The sequence below is a fragment of the Arachis hypogaea genome, chromosome 17, assembly GCF_003086295.3.
Source record: "Arachis hypogaea cultivar Tifrunner chromosome 17, arahy.Tifrunner.gnm2.J5K5, whole genome shotgun sequence".
Taxonomy (NCBI): domain Eukaryota; kingdom Viridiplantae; phylum Streptophyta; class Magnoliopsida; order Fabales; family Fabaceae; genus Arachis; species Arachis hypogaea.
Genome location: NC_092052.1, coordinates 105,106,531 through 105,123,590, shown reverse-complemented (window position 1 = coordinate 105,123,590; position 17,060 = coordinate 105,106,531). Strand labels below are relative to the sequence as shown.

The 17,060-nt window shown below is 34.1% G+C and overlaps 1 protein-coding gene across 4 annotated transcripts; it reads right to left on the bottom strand.

Moving 5' to 3' along the window:
* Positions 1-4,072: 4,072 nt before the first annotated feature.
* On the bottom strand, positions 4,073-8,284 carry LOC112766271 (enoyl-CoA hydratase 2, peroxisomal). 4 transcript variants are annotated; one of them, XR_011875434.1, is made up of 12 exons: positions 8,047-8,194; positions 7,744-7,842; positions 7,521-7,543; positions 7,297-7,402; positions 7,108-7,178; positions 6,812-6,884; positions 6,181-6,220; positions 5,940-6,012; positions 5,718-5,868; positions 4,875-4,945; positions 4,585-4,748; positions 4,073-4,278 (listed from the first exon to the last, which is right to left on the bottom strand). XR_011875434.1 is itself a non-coding variant. In XM_025812176.3 (12 exons), the coding sequence occupies exons 2-12, from the start codon at positions 7,798-7,800 to the stop codon at positions 4,191-4,193; spliced, it is 927 nt and encodes a 308-aa protein (XP_025667961.1). In that variant the 5' UTR covers positions 7,801-7,842; positions 8,047-8,284; the 3' UTR covers positions 4,073-4,190. The 4 variants fall into 4 exon arrangements, 2 of the variants coding, with proteins under 2 accessions (XP_025667961.1, XP_072079183.1); XR_011875435.1 differs by having other exon boundaries at positions 8,040-8,064; XM_025812176.3 differs by having other exon boundaries at positions 4,585-4,758; positions 8,047-8,284.
* Between the last annotated feature and the right edge of the window lie 8,776 nt (positions 8,285-17,060).

Here is a 17,060-nt window from a genome sequence, read left to right as displayed (position 1 = left end):
TGAGGAAGTATCACCGTCTTTTGATGATTGCACCTTTCTTCAAGACTTTTTCACAGATCTGCAGCATCTTTTAATGTGGGATATTCGTTTTTCAATCATACTTCAAGATGACGACGAAGGAAAATCATGGCCTTAGCTTTATCCTTCTGGGATGCATTATTTTTTAGCCTTAATGATATCTCCAAGATCCATTGAATCAAGATGGATTTTAACATCTAATATCCATGATAAATAATTATTTTCAGATATATCAAGAGCATTATATTCAAGATGATAGAGCTTCGACATAATAAAAATTTGTTACCTGGAGTCTTTCTAAAATTTCATTAGAGCTTCGTGCTGATAACGTGTTATAAAATAACTAAATAAATAAATAAATAAGAAAGAGATAACAAACATAAAGTAAAGAAATATAATTAGATAACAATATTAACCACAATTACTATCTCAATATAAAAGATATGATACTTATATATTTATATATATGTATTAATGTATGAAAGAAAGAAAGAGAGGAAGAATTTTGTATATAGACAATATAGAGAGAGAATTCTTATTGATTGTAGTGTGTAACATCAACGGAAGTTAACCTCCTATTTATAAGCATATAGAAGGAATATTTTCAACCTTCATTAATTTCATTCTCTCTTGAGAATGTAATCCTCATATAGAAAATGGGCATCCACGTCCCATACTTATCACAACACAATCCTATTATTTTTTTAAGCTATCAACTAATTTTGATCCCAAACAATTATTATCCAGATAAATTAATAACATTAAAATTACATAATTCTTTCAAATTGAAAGTGATCATAGTCAATTTCTAGACTTCAAGTCTTAAAACAAATTTTTTTTTCAATAATAATAATTGATTGAAGTGTTAGTCCAATAGTATAAATGAAAAATTGTATGAAAGTCTTTCTAACTTTTTGTTTAAATCTGAATTGAATTCGGTTCATTTATGAATTGAATTAGGTTTACTTAATACTACTGTTAAGTATTCACTAAATCTAAACTAAATTTAGTTCATTTTTGGATATAAATAAATTTTAATTAAAAGGAGGAAAAGAAAAAACGCAGCAATAACAGCAACAATAAAAAAATGACGACCGAGAGAAAACATACAAAGAAGAAGAAGGAACGCAAAGACAAAGAAAGAGAAAAACGAAAAGAAAAAAAAATGCGAAGACAAAGACGAAGAAAAAGCGTTAATGAAACGCGCGTATGTACACATGAATGTAATAAAAGTTATTTTTATTGAGTTTGGGTTCGCTTGGTTGGACTTAGATTAAAAATGCTTGGATATATAATTATGTTGTTTAAAATTATTATTATTCCCGGCTGATGTATTATTGACAAATGAATGAATGATAACTAATGATCTTCTGAGTAAAATTGAAATTTATTTTATATGATGTGGAGAAAGTTGGTACAAATTAAATATTAAAATTTTTCTTTTTTGCAAAAATGTTAGATAAAAGAAAAACATTTTATATTTTTTTTGGACAAAAAGATATAGAGATTTGTAACATCCCAGACCACCCGCTAGCACGATATTGTCCGCTTTGGCACACAAGGCCTCACGGTTTTGCCTTTGACGATAGGGATGATAGCCTAAGCCCCCTACACTCACTCGTCAAAACGCGTCATGTTAGGGAGAGGTATCCACACCCTTATAAGGCATGCTTCGTTCCCCTCTCCAACCGATGTGGGCCTTACAATCCACCCCCCTAAGGGAGTCCAGCGCCCTCGCTGGCACATCGATCCGGGTTCTGGCTCTGATACCATCTGTAACAGCCCAGACCACCCGCTAGCACGATATTGTCCGCTTTGACACACAAGGCCTCACGGTTTTGCCTTTGACGATAGGGATGATAGCCTAAGCTCCCCACACTCACTCGTCAAAACGCGTCATGTTAGGGAGAGGTATCCACACCCTTATAAGGCATGCTTCGTTCCCCTCTCCAACCGATGTGGGCCTTACAAGAACCCGGATCGATGTGCCAGCGAGGGCGCTGGACTCCCTTAGGGGGGTGGATTGTAAGGCCCACATCGGTTGGAGAGGGGAACGAAGCATGCCTTATAAGGGTGTGGATACCTCTCCCTAACATGACGCGTTTTGACGAGTGAGTGTGGGGGGCTTAGGCTATCATCCCTATCGTCAAAGACAAAACCGTGAGGCCTTGTGTGCCAAAGCGGACAATATCGTGCTAGCGGGTGGTCTGGACTGTTACAAAATTCAACTTATAGTTAGTCAATATTAGTTAATTTTAATATTTAGGTATATAATTTAAAATTTAAAATTTATGATTTAAAATTTATAATCTAAGATAAATAAAATAATTTTAAAAAATGGTTGATATTGACTGAATTAGTTATCTAACATCATTCTTATGGAAAAGTCTTGCATTTTTTCTAACTCATTAAAGCGTGTTTTTAAAAAATATGTTAAAAACTAGGACTTAAATAACATTTATTTATGCTGTTAACAATAAAAATAACAATATGGACATTATTGTTAACTTCGTACTTTTGATTTGCCCACATGAAAATACATCAATACTGGTGGTGTAATCCGTCCGGGTGTTTAAATCCGAACCAAAGTAATCCCTCTTTTATTTTATTTTTTTAAAAGGTGATTCTTTATTGTTTATTATTAAAGTAATATTCCAAATAAATTTTAAAAAATTCTTTTGTTAAGTAAGGTCTTTAACAAAATTTAATTATCAAATCAGTTTTTAAATTTTTATTTTATTGATAAATTAGCCTTCATATCATATTATTTATATGCATGGAATAACTGAAATAATGATTAAGACTGATTCAATAATTAAAATTAGTTAAAAATAATATCTAACACAACTTTTCTAAAAAAAAAAAACAGACTATTATTCTTATTTCATTTCCATGTAAAAATTAAAAATTTATTGTCATACTTGAATTACTACTACTGAAGTCTCAGATGGGTTAATGGTCCTAAGATTTTTTTAAATTTATTATAGAAAAATACTAGAAGTTTTTTTGAACCAAAGTTGAACAATAGGTAAGTGAAAGTGTTGAGGATGATTTTTGTTGATGGTAGAGTAACTTAGTTAAATTTGATTGATAAAAAAATTTGTATGCATAGTATTACTCTTTATTATAAGCTTAAATCTCTATTTTGGTCCCTGAGATTTATGTCATTATTCAATTTGGTCTTCGAACTTTAAAATTATCTATACTAGTCCTTCAGATTCAAGTTCGGGCACTAATATGGTCTCAGGACTCTTTCCGACGATGATTAGGCAAATGGAGTGCTAAGATGACACCCTTCCTGCCACACTGGATGATGAGTAAACGATGTCGTTTATCTTGGCGCCCAAACAAATCAGAAATGAAGAATAGTAGAGGTAGAAATGAAGAATACTTTATTTTGCGTCTCCATCGTTTCTTCTCCATTCATATACAAAGTGACGACATTTCTAACTTGTTTGAGTGCCAAAGGTAAATGAAGTCGTTTACTTATCATCCAGTGTAGCAGCGAGGGTGCCATCTCAACATTCCATTTGTCTAGTCATCGCCGAAAAAAGTCGAGGGACCACATTAGTGCCCGAACTTGAATCTGAAAGACTAGTATAGGTAATTTTAAATTTTGAAAACTAAAATGAGTAATTACATAAATCTCAAGAACCAAAATGGGGATTTAGTCTTCTCAAATATATTAATTAACTTCTTAAACACGTTACAGTTAATATTATAACTAACCATTAGAACATGATATAAGTCCCGCTTAATCGGACTCGGTAATGGTTAATAGAGTTCAAAGTCGAAATGCAATCTAAATTGATATAAAACCATCTAACTGATCCAATTTTAATAAATTAATCGGTCTGATTTTATTTACACAGTAATCGGCGAAGGTTTGAGTTGGTTTTTGATACATATAAATTGAGTGATTAATTACTTGAATTTGTAACTTCCATTATATGTAAACTTCACTATCTTAATTTAAACGTGATTAATTCTCCACTTTATCACTTAATTAATTTTTTTTTAAAAGAGCTTGATCCTTAAATCTTAAGATATACAGTTGCTATCAATGTACATGATGATTATTATATATGACTATCAGATGCATTTTATTACAATTGAAATCTCCTCTTAAATTGGCCTATTATTGAATATGTAGCTACACGTAATTAAATTTCTTACAGTGACGATGTCAATCCACGCAGTTCAACGTAGCCAGAAAGGACTGTGCGCTTTCGCTCTTTCACCAAGGTCCGATATATAACCCTGCAATTTTCCACTTTTAATCATCAGAATTTCACCAACGCAAAAGTTATACATCCAGACTTATTTTGTTGGAAATTGATTGTCAGCATAATGAGTAGGCATTGAGGCCATGTGCAATGATCTTTTATGTATAAGTGAGCTATTTCAAATAAACCAGCGCTACGATTCAGTCAGAGTCATATCATTCTAATTTTGTGGCATTGTTGATCAATTAATGGTGTAGCCTGCGGGCGGAAAAATATGTTCCAGGTGGCCAGTAAAGGATACTGTCCCTAATTCCCTATAAATGTTGCAGAAGTGACTTACCCCGAGCCTTCAAGCCACATCTCAGTAACTAGAGTTTCACCGGGATAGACATGGAGGAGAAAACGGCCTGATATGCTTTTTATTTTGTCTTGATCTCCTTTGCATATGCATTTTATGATTGCTCTAACTGCAAATCCTAATGTGCATAAGCCATGCAATATTGGCTGCGAGAATCTTCGGCAATGATTTATAGAACAAATTAGATTAACCAAATAATTGAATAAAAATGACAATATGGATAAAGACATGCAGCAAATGATGGAATGCAGGAGCCAGGAGCGAGTACTAACCCAGCAACCTTTGCAATCATTGGATCCGAATGCAGAGGGTTATAGTCACCGGATAGCCTATATACCAATGCCTGTCAAAAGGGATTCAGAAATTTGAAATTAATGTGGAAGGATATATTCTCAGACAAAATAAACTGTAAAGATCATTTAACAGTTAGTATGTGTAGAGCAAATACAGGGGTAAAAGTATCAGAATCGTTGACAAGCATAATAACAACAGGAATTATTGTCGACGCCTGCTAGAATAGTATTTATCAATAGTAACCAAAGAGTTGAAAAGTATATTTAACGATTTAATAAAAGGCAAAAGGCCAAATAAGAATGATTTCTTGTACTCATTCACTTTCGTTTTTAGATGCTTAATATAAGAAGTTATACTGAAGTGAGAAAAAATTACCATAACCAAAAGAAAATAGGAGAGGAAAACGGGGAGGGTGAACCAATTAAGCAAAAGCTTCATGAACAATGATCCTTTTGTTTCTTTTTTCTTTTTTAAATAATAACTACATTGAGAAAAATACCTCCGTTTTCCAAAAGTCAGTAAAAGTTGGACCGTTTAATATATTTCACATTGTTTCACAAGCTCGAGTGCTCAACCAATTGGTCAATGTATTGCTTTACTGAATTGATTGGTGTCTAAGCCTGGCTTCTTTTGAAGTTGTATCAGATATAAAATTGAAGCACCTAAGCATATTGCAGGTCCTCAATTCATTCCAAACCATATGGAAGAGCTTTTTCTTTAGGTCAGAGTAAGAGATAAGGATTTTGGAACATCATAGATAAATATCACTTTCAAACAGAGTGTGGTTCAAGAACCCTAACTATATCTTATAGTATACATGCCTGAGATGGTTGAGTACGGTCCTCAAACACCGAAAAAGGTTTACTTTCAGGAATTTTCACAGTTGGAACCTGGTTGCGAGGGTAGTTTGTGTAAGAAAATGGTTTAGATGACTTTGAGAAGCCACCAGCACCACGTAGATACACAGTTGTCCTGCAAGCAAATTGTTAGTTTAGTATGAGAGTAACAAATCATAATAATAAAAGGAGTGTTTTAATTATTACCTGTTCACGCTTAGTAAGTCACCTGACTCTTTCTCATAACTTTTTGTTTCAAACTCCAAAATTGCTGCTTTAGCTGATTCAATGAGAACCCATCTCTAAGAAGCACATATATATGATAAAAGAATAAAATATTCAAGTTTCATACATAAGTTAAATATTGTACAAACAAAATTGTGAAAATGAAACTGAACAGCAAACATGCACGGAAGATCATTTCGGAAGAGTCTACTTGCAAGTTAACCTTTATCATGTAATCCTGCAAGACAGACTTTATGATTTACCTGTAACAAAATAACAATTCATGAGCCTGTATACAAAGAAGAGTTAAGAAAATCATCACAATCATAAATTAATATTCATAGGCTCATAGCTGACGCAAAACTTCATACTATAATAATTTTACAGGTTCTTCCATGACAATAGAGGGGCCAATGTTCAAATCAATCAGACAAAAATTATAGCGATATTATAATTAATCAAGTCAAACTCATTCATAAAAGCATGTCAGCTTTTTCGATCCTCAAGTTAAATAAAACCAAAATCAACAATTCATGCTTCTCAAGTAAATTGTTCTGTGTTAGTCACAGGGTGAGTTAAAGTGCTATGGTGCAATATTATAGCTAGTCCACGTAGGTATCAAAAGGATAAGTCAAATGCTTGAATTCAATAGAGGATATCTCATTTCCTCAACATGGCATACCCTAAGATCCTATTGCATATCATTCATTCATATCTACCATAAGCACCATTTTCCTGAAATTTACATGTGTCAAAGAAACAACTGGTCTCAAGCCAAATTTGGAACAAGGAACCAACAGTTAAACAAATTTAATTAGATGGCTAGTATGCGAAATTTTCATAGAAAACCTTACATGACAGTTGGAAGGTAATGGTTTGTACAACTCTATGTATTGTTGTCCATGCAGCAGAAGGCGTGGATCATATCTGTATACAGAAAGTTTTATTTTCAGTTAACTATCAAAAGGAAGAAAGCCAAAGATCAAGATCAACATGATAGAAGACGAGTTCATTACTAATAAAATAAATGTCATGAAGACTATATGCATTCAACATTTCAACTAGATGGCTTCAAGTGCCCTTAAAATAACAATACATGATACATGAGGTATAAGCAGAGTCGTATTGAAATTAATGAGGCATCACTCACTCCAAGCCAGGGATAACAAAACCATTCGGCATGGAATTAAATGTAAATAGAGCAGCAAATGTAGGTAAGACCTATTAAGAAGAAAAAAAGACGAAGCACAAATCAGAATAGTTTCAAAATTTACAATATGAATTGTAAACTATAGAAACGAATTCTTAGTAATATCTCTGCATGCGCCACCAGGAATACCTTAATAAACTCCTGTCCGTTTTCATGATAAACATATTTAAGCTCATCTGAATCCACAGCATCCCAGGCACAAGCTCCAACGCCTAATGCATAAAGCGCTGCATCTCTGTGCAACATTGAATTCAAATTTAGGCATCCTCGATCCTTAACTTTCTGTGTCAAATTGAATTGAATTGAACACTCGCAACATCAAATTGATTCAATAGTTAATAGTTTTGGCTTACCTTTCGGTATAAGAGTGCGAAGTCTGCAGTTAAAACAAAAAGCCCAAGCTTAGAAATCGAATAAGCGACAAGGAAAACGATTATTTAAATTGAAATCAAATATAATAGATCCTGCATCTCGAATATTCCAAGACACAAGTTATCGTCCTTTTTTGTGTTAAATAAGACATATATACGAACAACGATGGTGCAAAAGAAGAAGAAGAAGGAAAAAGAAAGATACATCGGGGAACTTGTGAGAAAGCGCAAGCGAAGGATCGAATTCAGAAGAAACCGCCATTTACTGTGGAACTAGAAAAATCAACTTCGCCTGTGGGTGAAACTGAAAAAGATCACGCGAATTAAAGAACAAAAACAGAGCTAAGTTCAAACTGGAGTTGATTTTCTACGTAAATGAAAACGACAATTGAGCTAACAAATACTAGTGCTATTGTGTGTGTGGATGAATGAAGACGGAAACGAAAGCAGATTCAATTCAGATCTAGATTAGAGTAGTGAGAAGAGAGAGTGGATTGTTACTACTTACTATGATGAAGTGCCCTCTGAGACTTGGTCGAAGATTATAGAATATATAGATAAGGCTATGGGCGAAGGTCCCTCCAAAGCTGGCGCTCAAAAATATGAGCGAGTTTTTTATTCAAACTGAAAGTGACACTAACAAGGGTTTCTTATGTACATACGACACTGGATGCTTAAGTTAATAAGCGGGAAATGACAATGCATTATAAAAATTTATTCGTTACTTCTAATCCATTCATTCTTTTTCTTAAAGGAATTTAACGTGCCGGTGTATGTATGATCTGAACGCAGATATTTATTAGGCTTGATACAAAGAAATTGAAGCCTGACAATTTCAGGAACTTAGAAAATGATGATTCATCGAAGGGGAAATGAGATAACCAGTAATTAATTTAAATTGTTAAAACTCGAATTAAACAGTGTATATTTTGCACTTTATCCTCTTAATTTTAGGTAGGGAGATAATCTCAATAAAACAGAATGCAATACATATACTGGGCTGCTGTTCCAAAATTTATACGGTTAAAATAGGAGAATGTTAAAACTTAAAAGTGTTGTGATAAGTACTGATGTGATGTGGATGTCCATTTTCAATGAAATTCTATTTATCAAAGGATGACTCTATTAAATGTAGTTTGAAAATGTTTCATTATAAATAGAGGCTTAAGCCTCCGTATGGAAACACACTACAATCAATAATAAATACTATTCTCTCTCTCTTTACTGAGCATCAATAATAGCAACGTTCTCTCTCTTATATTTTCTCTCTTTTTTTATTTTACAAGTATTTTGAATACTCCTCTCTCTTACTCTTGGTATATAATATTAGTAAATATATTAATCATTTCTTTTATATTGAGATAGTAATTGTGGTTAATATTGTTATCTAATTATATTTCTTTACATTATGTTTGTTACCTCTTCCTTATTTATTTATTTATTTAGTTATTTTATAACACGTTATCAGCACGAAGCTCTAACGAAATTTTAGGAAGACTCCAGGTAACAAATTTTTATTATGTTGAAGCTCTCTCATCTTGAATTTAATGCTCTTGATATATCTGGAAATAATTATTTATCATGGATACTAGATGTTAAAATCCATCTTGATTTAATGGATCTTGAAGATACCATTAAGGCTGAAAATAATGCATCCCAGAAGGATAAAGCCAAAGCCATGATTTTTCTTCGTCGTCATGTTGAAGTATGATTGAAAAATGAATATCCCACATTAAAAGATCCTGCAGATCTGTGGAAAGACCTTGAAAAAAGGTATAATCATCAAAAGACAGTGATACTTCCTTAAGCCCGATATGTTAGAGAAAACTTTCTCAACCTTCCATGTCTCGAATGTGCTCCTGCAGCAGTAGTATCGAGAAAAAGGGGTTAAAAAATATTATGAGTTAATTTCTTGCCTTCTTGTTGTTGAACGCAACAATGAATTGCTTTTAAGAAATCATGAAGCGCGCCCAGCTGGCGCCGCCCCATTTCCTAAAGTAAATGCGGCAAATCATAACCTTAGAAGAGGTAAATGGCAAGATTTTGGTAATAAGAAAAATTATGGAAGGAAGAAGAATTATATTCACAAGAAAGGATCTCACCAGAAGTGGGATAGATAAAGAAATAATGGGCAAAGTATATCAATTGAGGATAAATGCTTCCGTTGTGGTGGAAAGGGTCATTGGTCACGTACATGTCGTACCCCAAGGCACCCAGTTGATCTTTATCAAGCATCCTTGAAAAAGGATGACAAAGGAAAGGAAACAAATTTTATTTCAAATGATGAAATTTCACCACTTATTATAATGTATCTAATTTCTTTAAGGATTCTAAAGAAAATATTGGCTATTTGATCAATGATGGAATAGTTTGATATGTGTATGTGTTTAGTAAGTATTCATGTGAATAATTTCTACTGTGCATGTACTTTTGCTCATTTTATTATTATTATTATCTGTTTTTTTTTAAGAAAAATGGCAAGGACATATTCTGAAGATATTTGCCTTGCGGATAGTGCAAGTTCGCACACTATTCTTAAAAGTATTATATATTTTACCCATCTTGTGCCAAAAGAAGAGTATGTTAATACTATTATTGGCTCAGGCAATGTGATTGAAGGCTCCGGAAGAGCTATAATTTTGTTTCCCGGAGGAACAAAATTCATAATAAATAATGCACTATTGTCTACCAAGTCTCTAAGAAACCTGTTGAGTTTCAAAGATATTCACCAAAATGGATATCATATTGAGACAATGAATGGGGGAAATCATGAGTATTTATGTATCACAACTCATGATTCAGATAAGAAAGTTATATTAAAAGAATTACCCTCACTGTCATCTGGGTTATATTATACCAGGATCAGTGCAATTAAATCACATGCCATTGTAAACCAGAAGTTTACTAGCCAAAATGAATTCATAACTTGGCATGATAGATTGGGCCATCCGGAAACAACCATGATGAGGAGAATTATTGAAAACTCTCATGGACATTCACTAAAGAACCAGAAGATTCTTAAAACTAATGAATTTTGTAGTGCTGCATGTTCTCAGGAAAAGTTAATTTTAAGGCCATCACCAGTAAAGATTGGATTTGAGTCCCCTGAATTCCTAAGAAGAATTCAAGGTGATATATGTGGACCTATTCATCCACCATGTGGATCTTTTAGATATTTTATGGTCCTAATAGACGCATCTTCGAGATGGTCACACGTGTGCTTATTATTTTCTCGCAACCTGGCATTTGCGAGATTACTGGCTCAAATTATTCGATTAAAAGCACAATTTCCAGAAAATCCAATCAAAGCAATTCGCCTTGATAATGCTGGTGAATTTACTTCCCAAGCTTTTGATGCTTATTGTATGGCTAATGGAATAAGTGTTGAACATCCAGTAGCTTATGTTCACACACAAAATGGGTTGGCAGAATCACTTATTAAACGCCTCCAGTTAATTGCTAGACCCTTACTTATGAGAACAAATCTCCCAACCTCGGTTTGGGGGCATGCTATTTTACATGCCGCAACACTTATTCGTTTGAGGCCAACGAGTTACCATCAGTTCTCTCCTATGCAATTAGCTTTTGGCCAGCAGCCAAATGTCTCCCATTTAAGAATATTTGGGTGTGCGATATATGTTCCCATTGCACCACCTAATCGCACCAAAATGGGACCCCAAAGAAAATTGGGGATATATGTTGGATATGATTCTCCCTCTATAGTGAGGTATCTTGAGATACAAATGGGAGATGTATTTAAAGCCCGGTTTGCGGATTGTCATTTTGATGAATCAAAATTTTCAACATTAGGGGGAGAGAATAAGCTTCCTGAAAAGGAACTTAATTGGAATGCATCATCGTTGATGCATTTAGATCCTCGATCAGGGCAATGTGAACTAGAAGTTCAAAAGATTATACATTTGCAAAGAATAGCAAATGAATTGCCTGATGCATTTTTCGATACAAAGAGGATAACCAAATCTTATATACCAGCGAAAAATGCCCCAATTCGAATTGATGTCCCAGTAGGACAAGTAGCCACTGAAGCAAATTCACGCCAGAAGCGTGGCAGGGCGAAAAATACCCCAATTCGAATTGATGTCCCAGTAGGACAAATAGCCACTGAAGCAAATACACGCTAGAAGCGTGGCAGGCCTGTCGGTTCCAAAGATAAAAATCCTCGAAAGAGAAAAGAGGTAAATACTATTCCTGTTGAAAAAGACATAGTAAAGACACCTGCAGTTGTCCAAAATTCTGATATAATTTTAACGCCAGAAGACGTTCAGGTACCTGAAAATTGTGAAAATGATGAGATCTCGATAAATTATGTCTTTACAGGAGAGAAATGGGACCGAAATAAGACAATTGTCAATGAAATATTTGCATATAATGTGGCATTGAATATCATGCATGAAAGTAAGGATCTTGAGCCAAGATCAAGAATGTCGACAAAGAAATGATTGACCAAAATGGAAAGAAGCCATGAAGGCTGAATTAGACTCACTTGCAAAACGTGAAGTCTTTGGACCTATAGTCCGTACACCAGAAGATGTAAAACCTGTTGGATACCGATGAGCATTTGTGAGAAAACGAAATGAGAAAAATGAAGTTGTGCTACAAAGCCCGACTTGTGGCACAAGGTTTTTCACAAAGGTCCGGTATAGATTATGAAGAAACGTATTCCCCTGTAGTGGATGTGATAACATTGCGTTATTTGGTCAGTTTATCTGCATATCATAAACTGCATATGCATTTAATGGATGTGGTAACAACCTATTTGTACGGCTCATTAGATCGGGATATCTATATGAAAGTCCCTGAAGGACTAAAGATATCTAAACCATCCAGTGAATATTCACAAGGGTTATACTCAGTTAAATTGCAAAGATCTTTATATGGTCTAAAGCAATCTGGACGAATGTGGTATAATCGTCTTACTGAGTATTTGGCCAAAAACGGATTTAAGAATGATGATATCTGTCCCTGTGTTTTCATAAAGAAAACCACATCTGGATTCATTATAATTGTTGTGTATGCTGATGATTTAAATATCATTGGGACTCCTGAAGAGATTCCAACAATTATAAAAACTCTGAAAGAAGAGTTTGAGATGAAAGATCTTGGAAGGACTAAATTTTGTCTCGGCCTACAGATCGAGCATACAAAAAATGGGATCTTTATTCATCAAGCGACATACACAGAAAAGATCTTGAAAAGATTTTATATGGATAAGTCACATCCATTGAAGTACTCCAATGATCGTGAGATCTTTGGATGTGGAGAAGGATCAATTCCGTCCTAAAGAAGAGAATGAAGATATCCTTGGTCCTGAAGTACCATATCTTAGTGCCATTGTAGCGCTAATGTATCTTGCTAATAATACACGACCCAATATATCATTTGCTGTGGATTTACTAGCAAGATACAGTTCCTCTCCAACCAGAAGACATTGGAGTGGAATCAAGCAAATCTTTCGATATCTTCATGGAACGGTTGATATGGGATTATTTTATCCCTATGTATCCAAGTCACAATTAGTTGGCTATGCAGATGCCGGATACTTGTCTGATCCACATAAAGGGAGATCTCAAATAGGGTACCTGTTCACATATGGTGGTACAGCTATATCATGGAGGTCCACGAAACAGACGATAGCAGCAACCTCCTCTAATCATGCTGAAATACTGGCGATTCATGAAGCTAGTCGCGAGTGTTTTTGGCTGAGGAGTCTGATTCAATATATTCTGTCATCATGTGGACTGATTGATCATAAGATAGCTCCAACTGTCCTGTTTGAAGATAATACAGCATGCATTCCTCAGCTTAAAAGCGGATACATCAAAGGTGATAGAATAAAGCATATTTCTCCCAAATTCTTCTTCACTCATGATCTTCAAAATCAAGGGATAATTGATATCCAACAGATCCGCTCAAGTGACAATCTGGCAGATTTATTTACAAAGTCACTCCCAAAATCCTCCTTTGAAAGATTGGTACATGAGATTGGGATGTGTCGATTTCGAGACATTAAATGATGTCGGCAAGAGGGGGAGACTGTACTCTTTTTTCCTTGGTCAGGTTTTTTCTCATTGGGTTTTTCTTGACAAGGTTTTTAATGAGGCAGTCTCCATCACAAAGGATATTGTACTCTTTTTCCTTCACTAAGGTCTTTTCCCATTGGGTTTTTCTTTAGTAAGGTTTTAACGAGGCAATAATCCTAAATGGGCATCCAAGGGGGAGTGTTGTGATAAGTACTGATGTGGATGCCCATTTCCAATGAAATTCTATTTACCAAAGGATGACTCTATTAAATGTAGTTTGAAAATGTTTCATTATAAATAGAGGCTTAAGCCTCCGGATGGAAACACACTACAATCAATAATAAATACTATTCTCTCTCTCTTTACTGAGCATCAATAATAGCAACGTTCTCTCTCTTATATTTTCTCTCTTTCTTTATTTTACAAGTATTTTGAATACTCCTCTCTCTTACTCTTGGTATATAATATTAGTAAATATATTAATCATTTCTTTTATATTGAGATAGTAATTATGGTTAATATTGTTATCTAATTATATTTCTTTACATTATGTTTGTTACCTCTTCCTTATTTATTTATTTATTTAGTTATTTTATAACAAAAAGTTAAACTTCAAACTAACAATTAATATAAGGGTTGGCTAGACTAACTTCTCATATCCTTTATAACATGTTTAATGATTATTAAAAAAAATTAATTGTATCAATATAATGAAAATTGGCCATTTTTAATTTGGATTTTAAAAATTAAATTAGTTAATCATAATTATTTTTGTAAATTACAAGAGTTTTTAAAAAAGTTATTAGATTAGTCATACATTTGGTCCAAGACAAATAATATTTAAATCATACACAAATCTAAAAAAATAATCAATCTCCTTTCTTTTTTAATTCTTCAAAAATTTCTTACATTCTTCTAGAATTGATGAATCACTACACAAATAATATTTTATTAATATTATAAATCTCTTATAAGAGAAAAATTTTATAATGTAAAAAGAAAAAATTTACTATTGATACAATCATTAAAAAAAATTACTTTATCTTTTCTGTTCACACTTAAATTTAAAAAAAAAAAAACTTAAAAGAATTTTTATTTATTAAAAATTAAAAAAAATAATTACAAAATTTTAGAATTTGTTATACTTCTTAAGTTTAAAATTCTAACTCATAAGTTCACTAAAATAAAAATAGGTCAAATCATAATTGAATCTAAAACAAACAAAATAAAATAAATAAAATAAACATAAAATATGTCTTAAAATAAATACTAATAAAGCTATGCTTATTTGATTCAACTTGACTAATGAAAATCTTTAATACAACTTGTAAACAGTAAGTGATTTGGTTTCCATAACCATTAACCATTGTCTTGACCAATTCTTAATGGATCTCCTAAATAAATGATTTAGCTATGTTTGTGTTACACCTTACCACACAGAGCTTTACGCTTAAGCCGTAAAGCAGAGGTGGTGTGGTGTTACGACCTCTAAAATAAAAGTATAGATAATAATATTGAAAAGGATATATTATATGAGGAATCTTGAAAAACAGTGATGAGCGGATATTTTATACGCTTTTTGGGGGTGATTTCATGTAGTTTTTAGTATGTTTTAGTTAGTTTTTAGTATATTTCTATTAGTTTTTAGGCAAAATTCATATTTCTAGACTTTACTAGGAGTTTGTGTGCTTTTTTGTGATTTCAGGTATTTTCTAGCTGAAATTGAGGGATCTGAGCAAAAATCTGATTCAGGCTGAAAAAAGACTGCTGATGCTGTTGGATTCTGACCTGCTTACACTCGAAATGGATTTTCTGGAGCTACAGAAGTCCAACTGGCGCGCTCTCAATTGCGTTGGAAAGTAGACATCCAGGGCTTTCCAGCAATATATAATAGTCCATACTTTGCTCAAAGATAAACGACGTAAACTGGCATTTAACTCCAAAAACAGCCTAGGCACGTGTAAAGCTCAAGTCTCAGCTCTAGCACACACCAAGTGGGCCCCGGAAGTGGATTTCTGCACTATCTATCGTAGTTTACTCATTTTCTGTAAACCTAGGTTACTAGTTTAGTATTTAAACAACTTTTAGAGATTTTATTTGGCGGCTCATGACATTTTTAGATCTGAACTTTGTATCTCTGACGGTATGAGTCTCTAAACTCCATTGTTAGGGGTGAGGAGCTCTGCTGTGTCTCGATGAATTAATGCAACTATTTCTGTTTTCTATTCAAACACGCTTGTTTCTATGTAAGATATTCATTCGCACTTCAATATGATGAATGTGATGATCCGTGACACTCATCACCATTCTCAACCTATGAACACGTGCCTAACAACTACCTCTGTTCTACCTTAGATTGAATGAGTATCTCTTGGGTTCCTGGCTCATGAGTCTGATCGCCTCTCCTGACAACAGAACTTTCAGATTCGTGAAACCAGAATCTTCGTGGTATAAGCTAGAATCCATTGGCAGCTGTAAGACCCCAGAATCTTTGAAAAGTCTTTTTATGATCAAGTCTCAAATCATATAGTTATTTATAACCTTAATTTCAGAAATTATTTTATTAAAGATAATTAAAGCAAGTTTTGATTTATTGAATTTGAAATAAATTGAGATTATTATCCAATTTTACAATTATTGGATTACTTCCTTTATTTGCATTATAAAGTTGATAGTTATGAAATAATACGAATTTTATATATGATTCGGATTAAATAATTAGTATTTTAAATGTTAATACTACTGTTTTGGGAAAATAGAGAAATTTAGTATATTATTTCTAATTATTTGATTTGGGCATTTTATTGAAAATAATTCATAAAATTGATGAGCAAATAGTATTTTCGATATACAAGAAGTGTTGGATTTAATTATGGGTTTCAGTTATTATATAATTCCCAATTTTATTTAAAATTACTGAATTACCCTTAACCCTAATTTTCAAAATAAAGAAACCCTAACCCAGTGACCCATTACCCGACCCGGTCCCCTTTCACCCACACTCAGCAGGACCTTTTCCCCCTTTCCCCAACAGAACGCAACACACACACACACACGGCTACCTGAGGGAAAGAAAACAACGAAAAAAAAGAAATGGAGGCAGAATCGGGAAGGGGAAGAAGGACTTGACGCCGCCGCCACCACTAGGGTTTTGTCGCTGCCACTTATGCCACTGCCGGCGAGCACGAAGGGAGGGAGAGGAAGAACGAGCGTGAGAGAGCTCAGCCGCGGGAAGGGGAGGCGCGAGTCTGACCAATCACCGCAGATCTGTCTGTCCCGACCCGTCACCGCGCGAGGAGAAACCATCACCGTGCATCCTCATTGCCGTCGCGAGCCTCCTTGCTGTCGCCACAGAAGCCGCCCTCGCCGATGCCATGAATCGCGAACAGAAGGGAACGATGGACCAAGAGAGAAGGAGCGAGGAACGTAGTCGTCACTGAGCCTTGGTCGTTGCTGCCGGAGGCGTGGAGGAAGGGAGGCA

What these genes read in the sequence shown, in the direction of transcription:
- LOC112766271 (XM_025812176.3), bottom strand. Translation starts at nt 7,800, where the DNA reads ATGGCGGTTTCTTCTGAATTCGATCCTTCGCTTGCGCTTTCTCACAAG. An exon ending in TTTCTCACAAGTTCCCCGAT is followed by an intron (nt 7,544 to 7,743) that starts GTATCTTTCTTT and finishes TTTTAACTGCAG; the next exon opens with ACTTCGCACTCTTATACCGA. An exon ending in ATGTGGCTTGAAGGCTCGGG is followed by an intron (nt 4,279 to 4,584) that starts GTAAGTCACTTC and finishes GGAAAATTGCAG; the next exon opens with GGTTATATATCGGACCTTGG.